Source organism: Halictus rubicundus, chromosome 7 (assembly GCF_050948215.1).
Source record: "Halictus rubicundus isolate RS-2024b chromosome 7, iyHalRubi1_principal, whole genome shotgun sequence".
NCBI lineage: Eukaryota > Metazoa > Arthropoda > Insecta > Hymenoptera > Halictidae > Halictus > Halictus rubicundus.
The window spans coordinates 16,186,795-16,195,914 of NC_135155.1; the positions used below are offsets into that span (position 1 = coordinate 16,186,795).

Genomic DNA, 9,120 nt, shown 5'->3' on the forward strand with positions numbered 1-9,120 from the left:
CTACAGACGAGGTATCCTAGTCAGTGTTGGTACACAAACGGTTACCGACAGTAAATAGTCTGTACTGGTTGTTGATAATGTAAATTCCTATTTTACTAATATTACTAGTTTCCTATTTTACCGGCTTGGTTGCACTTGTCATAGACGTGGTATAGGAACACAGACGAGGTATAGAAGTAGATCAATCGTCGAATCTATTTTTTTGTCTTACGTCCGCGGCGCTCTAGAGCCTCCTTACAATTTCTGTGTCACATCTTACCGTATCGGTCAGAACTAATATGACAGACGAGACATGCGGAATACATGCAGAAAACATGTGTTGGTTGCAAAAACTTCTTCGAGAGGGCGGGAAGGTAGAAAATAAGAGAACACCAAAGATCTGGTATAAAGCTACATTTATTTGGTTCCTTTATTTCAACGGTGGATTATCGGAAGGGCCGGCGGTGGTCGTCGGGTCGGGCCTCTCGGAAGGCTGATGACTGTAGACAAAACCGTCGGTGGACGACTAGGCGTAAGGATAGTGAAGCGGACTTATGTGTAACGCAATTCTTATAGCTAGGGCTTACAACTAACGACGTGACGGAGTCGGAGCGCGAAACAGGTATGAAACGCGAAGACAACACGCGGAACGGGTACGGAATGCTAGACGAAGGACGACGGCCGGACGACGTTTCGTTGCACTCCCCCCTTTCGTCGGAGGCTGGAGCGGGTCGCTTCGCAAGGAGATCATTACGTAAGTTTTTTTGTTTTCGGTCGTGGTTCCCCGGCGTAGCGGATTTCTCCGGTGTTGGGGTTCAGGCGCAGGCTATAGCGGAAGCCGTCGTGGGTCACCCGATATCTCTTTGAGCCTATGGGGCACCAGATGAGGGTGCCGTTGGGCAGCTTGTTCAGTATCGCAGGTCGGCTGGCCACGGATCGCTCCAGCGGAATTGGTAGCTGGTCCGCTGGTTGTGCCGTGGAATCCGAGGTGTCTCCTCCTCTTGCGTCGGCAGGGCCTCTTGTCTCCGACTTCACCATTCCTGGGGGACATTGTGGTGGTCCCTGGTCGGTGATAATGGGATACAGCGTACGGCAACCGAGGCGGAGCTGTAGGCGTAACTTCTCCAATATGTCCATCCCCAGAAGCATATCTTCGTATAGTCCGTCAACGACGTAGTACTGATGCGTTATGGACACGTCGTCGATGACCGCCGTTCCTACGACGCTTCTGGTAAACCATATTTCGGTTCCGTCGGCCATGTTGCCGGTCGTGTTTTCCGGCCCAATCTGCCATCCTGCTCTAAGGCATTTCCGTGCCATCGCGCCATTTACGTATGAGTACGTCGAGCCTGTGTCGATTAGCGCTTGCGTGCGGTGGCTCCCGACGGTGGTCGTTGCGTAGATCCTGTTGTCGGGCATCTTGGGGGGGTCGGAGTAGCACTTTCTCATGTGATCCATCAAGGTGGGAGTGACTGTCAAGGTTGGCTCAGAGGGGCCCGGCGCGGCTGGTCGGAGCGGTGTTGACGTGTAGTTCCCCGCGAGCGAGTTGGTCAGCTCGTCGTGGAAGTCTTCCAGGTCCCGGATTCGATCGATTTCTTCCTTATATCCTGGTTCGTCGTCTGGTTTGTCCGGGAACGCGTCTGGATTCCGTCGAACATACGCGACCAGCCTCTGTCGCAGCTGAACCACCGTGCCTTCGGTGCCGATCCCAAGCTCCCGGAGTTCCTGTTTCAGCTGTGCCTTGGTCAGGCAGTAAATCCAGGACACCCCCATGATCGGGATAGCGCGTTGGCGATGAGCGAGGAATTAAACTAAGTCCGCTTTACAATAACGGCGCTGTGGGGACAGAGAAAAGAAGAAAAAAAATTGGCAGCGTTGCAGTATTCTCCTAAAAGTGATAGGGGACGGTGGAGCTAGAATCTTTATACCGGTTCGCCGATCACCGATTGCGGAAGAAAACTAGATTTTCGGTACGCAAAACACAATTTTCGTTACCTTCCTACTATCAATTTTTTATTTAACGACTTATGCTTAACGAAATTCTTATAGCTAGGTCTTACAACTAACGAGGTGACAGACACGGAGCATGAATACAAAACGGGCGCGGCACGCGGAACAGCCGCGATACAGAGTCGGAGCGCGAAATAGGTGTGGAACGCGGAGATGGAGCGCGGAACAAGTGCGGAACGCCGAGACGGAGCGCGGAACGAGAGCGGGACGCGATGCGCGAAACAAATGCGAACCGCGGAGATGGAGCGCGAAATAGGTGCGGAACGCGAAGACTGCACGCGGAACGGGTACGGAATGCGAGACGCTGACGCGGGCCTGCTCCACGACCGGATCGGCTGCACGATCGGCTAACCGTCTCCGGGCGAGCCCGCGGTGTGGGTTCGTACGAACACGGGAGAGCCCGAGGAACGGTCGCGGAACGAGGAGCGCGGGCGCGAAGAGCGGAGCGTGGAGACCGAAAAGCGGAGGCTTCGGGACGCGGAAGGTAGGTTGGAAGGATACTGGTTACACAGGCGCACGGAAGAGCCCGAGGATGCCTGCTTGGCCAACACCAACATGTTCAGACACACGCGCGGAAGAGCCCGAGAACGCGTGCTTACCACGTGGCTGCAAGCAGTCCAGAGCCCAGAGAAGATCCTCAGGGAACAGCTCCAGGCAAACTCAGCTCGCTAGCTGTTTCGGCCGGGTCTATATTGGCGAGCGCGGACCACGAGAGCCCTCTCGTGTCGCAGAGACGTTTGTCTGACGTTGGCGCTCGCTGATTGGTGCGCCGCTGAGCTTCGCTGTGATTGGCGCGGGCCTGGTCGCGACGCGAGCTTGCAACGAGACTACGTTTCGTTACAAAGTAACAAAAATTTATTCGTTTAACCAGTTCAGTGTGGAGTTTAATTTTAAAAATCCCTCGCGGCGCGGAGTTAAAATCAAGCAATGACGAATATACACGTCGAACGCCGGCCAAATGCCGCTATTATAAATTTTACGAAAACAGTAAAGCAAAATGAGAAAGAATTACATTTTTATTCGATAAAAAATGAACAATTCATTAACGTCAACCGCACCGCAACAGAGTTATCGATTGACGCGTATACTCGTCGAACGCAGTTAACTGGTTAAACAATCGTTTAAGTAACAAGAATGTCTCAGTTTAAACAATCGTTTAAGTAATAAAAATTTATTGGTTTAAACGATCATTTGAGTAATAAAAATTTAACAGCCGTTTAAATAATAAACATTTATTTTGTAGCAGATAGACAGAGGGAGAAAGAGAGAGAGAGAGAAAGAGAAAGACAAAGGAGGCACAGAGACCTTCTACCTGAGGACCATGGAAATTGCACATGGTCACCAGGAGGAGAAGACAGTGGGTTTTCCCAAAAGTCGAATACCTGACCGGCTATAAACAAACGGCTGACTGACAATTACGAGCGGCACAGTGGCCAACGGTTTTTAGCGGCTCAGGTCAAAAAAGGCAACTGTCGTTTTGGGAAAAATCGACCTGTATGAAAGTATCATATCGAACGAACAGCGAGCTGAGATCATTGTACAGACAATAGTTTTCTTCGAGTAAAGTTCTTCTGAATCTGCTGACTACCCATCTCTTCCAGTTATATTTTTCCTCGCCCTAATAATTTATTTAAACATCTCTTTAAATAATAAAAACTCATTTGTTTAAACAATCGATAAAATAATAAAAAGTGTCCGAATATTAATGTGAGTCATTGTACAAGAGATACATCCGGCTTCGAATAAAAGAGAAAAGAGATAGTGTATTTTATCTAAAACTTATTTGATTAATTTTTTATTATGTATTTCATATCATGCGACACGAAACTGCGCCGTGTCCAACAACATCCAACATATCCTACTCGAATGTCCTAAATTCTCTTCTCAACGATCCAGATTTTCCATCGAAAATAACCTCAAGTCAAATTTAAACGAGGACAATATTGGAAACGTCCTTCTGTTTTTTGAATCTATTGATATATATGAACTGTTATAAATTTGTTTTTTGCTGTACCCCATCACAATGTAAATATTAACAGTATCCTTTTCTTCTATATTCAATTGTAAACCATGTGGTCGCTAATGACCTACATAAAATAAACGATATATAATAATAATAATAGCATAAGGTGACTGGCACAGTCCTACATCTCGTCTGTGATATTACTTCCACAATATTAGTTCCGACCGGTACAGTAGGATGTGACACAGAAATGGTAAGGTGGCTCTTCCTATATCTTGTCTATGCTCATAGTCTCTTCGGTATTTAGCTGTGGCGAGCAGCTGTTGCAAAATAAATAAATGGATTTTGTAGCATTTTTGCATAAACAAAAATAAAATGAGGAATTACTATATATTTTTGTGTACTTGAATGGAAAAACAAAATAAGCAATAAAATATTTATTGAATAATTAAATAGTGATGTTAATGCTGTGTCATACAAAAAATGTATACCAATTAAACAAATTTTAAGGTTATGATGTGCAACATTGTGAAACCTTTTGAATTTCAAAATGAGCTCGCGGTCTGAATATAAGCTTAAATATAAATATGAACACAACAAACGTAGGAAAAGTAATTACTCTAATGAATCAACGTCGCCCAAAATTCATTTAGATAAGAAAGATACAATCGATTTTAAAGAAAAACGTCTGCGTCAAGAAGTTTATAATAGCTCTGAAAAGAATGATGAAACCTTTTGTTTTAGTAAGTACAAATATGAGTGCAATAAAGTATTTTCAAAAAATTTGAATGTAGTACAAGATATAGAAGATTTTTGGAAATTTGTTAATAAATATGAAGCTTTACAAAAGAAACTTAGTACTCCTGATACACCCCCCAATTTTACTGCAAATAAAATCGGTATACCAGAAATATATCACAAGTTGCATTGCATTAATTTTAAATTAAGTCTTAGTTTCAATGAATTATTTGCATGGATTCCACCTACCGAAGCTTTAACAAAAGAAAGATTATTGAAATTTCAAAATATAATCATTTTATATTTGGACTTCAAACAAAAAGAAAAATTTGCAAAATTAAAGAAACTTCGAGAATCCCAAGCAAACTTACCGGTTAGTCAGTATAAAAATGAGATTATTGAAGCAATAAGAAATGAGCGAGTAGTTATCATAGCTGGTGATACTGGCTGTGGTAAATCCACGCAAGTGCCACAATATTTATATGAAGCTAATTATCAAAAAATTGGTACGTAAAATTATGTTTAGAATTTTGTATGTTTTATTACAAAATACAAATATTAATTACTGCCATTATTGCCCAACTTCTTATAGCATGTACTCAACCCAGAAGAATAGCATGTATATCTTTAGCTAAACGTGTTGCATTTGAAACATTAACAGAGAATCGTAATGATGTCGGGTATCAAATTCGCTTTGAAAAGCAAAGGAATCAGGATACCAGAATTACTTTTATAACAGAGGGTCTTCTCCTAAGACAGGTAAAAATAAAACTTTAATAAACAATAATTGATTATTAAATATTATATGAAGAAGAAATATCTATTAACATACCTTTCATGTACAGTTATCTGGCGATTCTGAATCATTACCTTATGAAGTTGTTGTTTTGGATGAAGTACATGAACGTCATTTACATGGAGATTTTCTTCTTGGCATTATGAAGTGTGTTATCAATCAAAACCATAATGTGAAAGTGGTGCTTATGTCTGCCACAATTAATATTGAACTCTTTAGTAATTACTTTGCAAAAGAAGATGTTAGAGTGATACAAGTAAGTTCCAAAGAAAAATAATTCTTTAACCATGTTTAGAGATAGGAATAAATATTACATTTATAATGTACAGGTTCCTGGGAGACTATATCCAATACAGTTAATATATAGACCAGTTAGCATCGAAGATATCAGATATAAAAATGATAGGTTTAATCCAAGTCCTTATATACAAATAATGCAACTAATAGACCAAAAATATGCAGGTAGATGTCTTGCGAACAAAGCTTAATTTCTGACAATACCATATTAATAATGTAAATTTTTAGCAAATGAAAAGGGTGATTTATTAATATTTCTAAGTGGGATGAGTGAAATTACTGCAGTTGTAGATGCTGCAAAAGAATACAGTCAGAAAAAAAACAATTGGATCGTTTTACCACTTCATAGCACTCTATCTATTAACGAACAAGACAAAGTAAGATTTTGTAATCATTTCTCAATATTAATAATATCAACAATATCAAAAAAATATATTCCCTTCTTTAAAGGTATTCGACTTTGCTCCTGACGATGTGAGAAAATGTATTGTATCCACTAATATTGCAGAAACCTCAATTACTATAGATGGAATCAGATTTGTTGCTGATAGTGGAAAAGTAAAGGAAATGAATTATGATCCATCATGTAAAATGCAACGACTCAAAGAATTCTGGATCAGCAAAGCCAGTGCAGAGCAAAGAAAAGGAAGAGCTGGTAGAACAGGACCAGGTGTGTGTTACAGGTATGTATAAATTTGATAAACTAATATAGAATGTCTTTATAATTTCGTAACAAAAATATTCTCATTTAGATTATACTCGGAAGAAGAATATATGGCTTTAGAAAAATATTCAACACCAGAATTGCAACGTGTGCCTTTAGATTCATTACTTTTACAAATGATAGCCATGGGACTTCCAGATACAAGAAAATTTCCGTTTATAGAACCACCACCAGCTGAAAGTATAGAAAATTCTATATTGTCTCTGAAAGAGCACGTTAGTATAGGTTGGTTGCACATTTGTCCATTATCAAAACCACATCCTAATTACATTGCATATTTCTTATTTCAGGGTGCACTTACAGACAATGAAAAGATAACATGCATTGGCAAAACACTTGCGCGTTTACCTGTCGACATAACAATAGGCAAAATGTTAATAATGGGCTCAATTTTTCATCAAGTAGAACCAGTATTGTCACTTGCTGCTGCTTTAAGTATACAAACACCATTTACAAATAGAGCATATAGAGACTCAGAGTGTGAAGTAATTAAATACACTTTACACATATATTTTAATTCGGCAAAATCTTGTTCTCAATATGTACATTGATTAAAAATTTTAAAGACATCTAGGAAATCGCTGGAGTCTGATCACGGTGATCCAATAACATTACTAAATGCATTTAAAGAATGGCTAGAAGTGAAACAACAAAGTTCCCAAGAATCCAGAGGTAGTGGAAGTAGTAGTAGAAAATGGTGCAGAAGAAGAGGTTTAGAAGAACAAAGATTTTATGAAATGACAAAATTAAGAACCCAGTTTAAAGAATTACTTCAAGTGAATAATTGATTGATTTTTTTACTAATTCTTTATACTTACATATTGACAAATGTTTGAATCTACACAAAATTATTTGTATTTTATAGGATTGTAATTTATTGAAAGGTCTTCCTGAGGTGAACTCCACTATGTCGAGTGCAGATCGTGCCATAAGATATGGGGAACTGAAACTCTTGAAATCGTTAAAAAGAACTTATAAACAAAGCGCACCTAGAAAGCGAAAACAATTAAAGTTGGAATCGTTTAATATACATCTAGAAGATGATGATCATGACGACGATGAAGGAATCGATATAAAGGATGTTGAATTTCGAATGAAAAATGATCCAAGTCAAGTCCAAGATTTATTAACAGCAGCCACTGCATATAGTTACAAAGATTTGACAATGTTGAAAATAATATTATGCAGTGGTTTGTATCCACAATTCGCGTCTGCAGACGAGTTTAATTATTGTAAGGTAACATCATTTTGCTTACTTCAAATAATCGTTTTTCTGAAAGTAATACGCGATTTTGCAGTCAATGAACGAGCAACTATTTCATACAAAAGCAAAGCCATATATAGCCTTACACCCAATGAGTTTCTTTGGGAATCATCCACAAGTATTACAATTAGAAGAAACTGATATTATATCAGTACCAGGATACAAAAGTAAAACTCCTGTCAGTACAAAACATACAATATTGGCGTATTTGTAAGTTTATAATAAGAGACATATATATATACAAACTTTATTATAATTCTTTAAATACATACTTGATTATAATTCACAGATCTCTTTTGGAAACAACAAAACCTTACTTGGTGAATACAATTAGAATGCCTGCCGTGCAGACATTATTTTTGTTTGCTACTGAGATTCACACAAATAGTACATTTTCAATGTAAGTATCTATGTATTTAAATGTGTAACTAAAAATGTTTTAAATATATAAATGTCTTTTCTATTTTGTAGTATTATATGTGACTCATGGTTAGCATTAGAATTTCCTGTACCTGACAGTGGTCAAACTTTACTATTAAAAGCTACTAAATTACGGAATAAATGGGATTATTTATTAAATCAACAGTTGCAAGGTATAAAATAGGATGTGTTTAAGGATTAATTGTTTGAAAACTCAACATCATATTTTAAACAATATATTCTAAATATTTTATAGATTTAAATAGTAATGAAGATAAGCAAGATTTTAATGAAATCGAATATACACTTACTCAGGAATTAATTGAATACATGCATACAACGATTCCTTATACAATAAAGCGATTGTTACCGGCTGATCTTAAAACAATGTATGTAGGAAGAGAAGAAAATATTGTAACTATAGATCCAAATCCTTTTCAATCTGATTTTGTAGCAGTTCCTAATTCAATTAAAGGAGGTGTTCAAGTGTCCAACGTAATTACGTATAATTGGTAAGTTATTGATTATTATATTTACTGCTTATTGAAATAAGTAATAAATCATATAACAAAGATGATTTTAACTTTTATTTTTCAGTTTAAAAGAAACGGAATGGAGTCATAAACTTTCTATAGAGATGTTAGAAAATGAGTGGCACTGTCAAAATTGTAATATGCAAGCAATTCTTACTAACATAGAAAAATTACAACATCAAGAATCTTGTACAAAACAAAACACAAAAGATACAGAAGAAAAATGTGACAAAGTAAAACGCAAACCCAATACACAAGCATACGAATGTCCTAATTGTACACAGACACTATATTTAACACCAATCGAAATACTTAAACACAAAAAGTCTCATATTAAGTAATGTTTTTATATAAAACATGAGTTTAATTACATATTTTTACAGAGACAATGTTTAT

At 38.3% G+C, this 9,120-nt stretch overlaps 1 protein-coding gene across 1 annotated transcript; it reads left to right on the forward strand.

Moving 5' to 3' along the window:
• Window positions 1–4,232: 4,232 nt before the first annotated feature.
• Window positions 4,233–9,071, forward strand: LOC143355744 (putative ATP-dependent RNA helicase DHX34). The gene is made up of 15 exons (XM_076790844.1): window positions 4,233–5,196; window positions 5,283–5,449; window positions 5,536–5,742; window positions 5,816–5,948; window positions 6,012–6,160; window positions 6,234–6,466; window positions 6,536–6,722; window positions 6,798–6,992; window positions 7,074–7,283; window positions 7,373–7,744; window positions 7,806–7,981; window positions 8,061–8,171; window positions 8,243–8,364; window positions 8,448–8,703; window positions 8,789–9,071. The coding sequence occupies exons 1-15, from the start codon at window positions 4,503–4,505 to the stop codon at window positions 9,063–9,065; spliced, it is 3,489 nt and encodes a 1,162-aa protein (XP_076646959.1). The 5' UTR covers window positions 4,233–4,502; the 3' UTR covers window positions 9,066–9,071.
• Window positions 9,072–9,120: the final 49 nt, after the last annotated feature.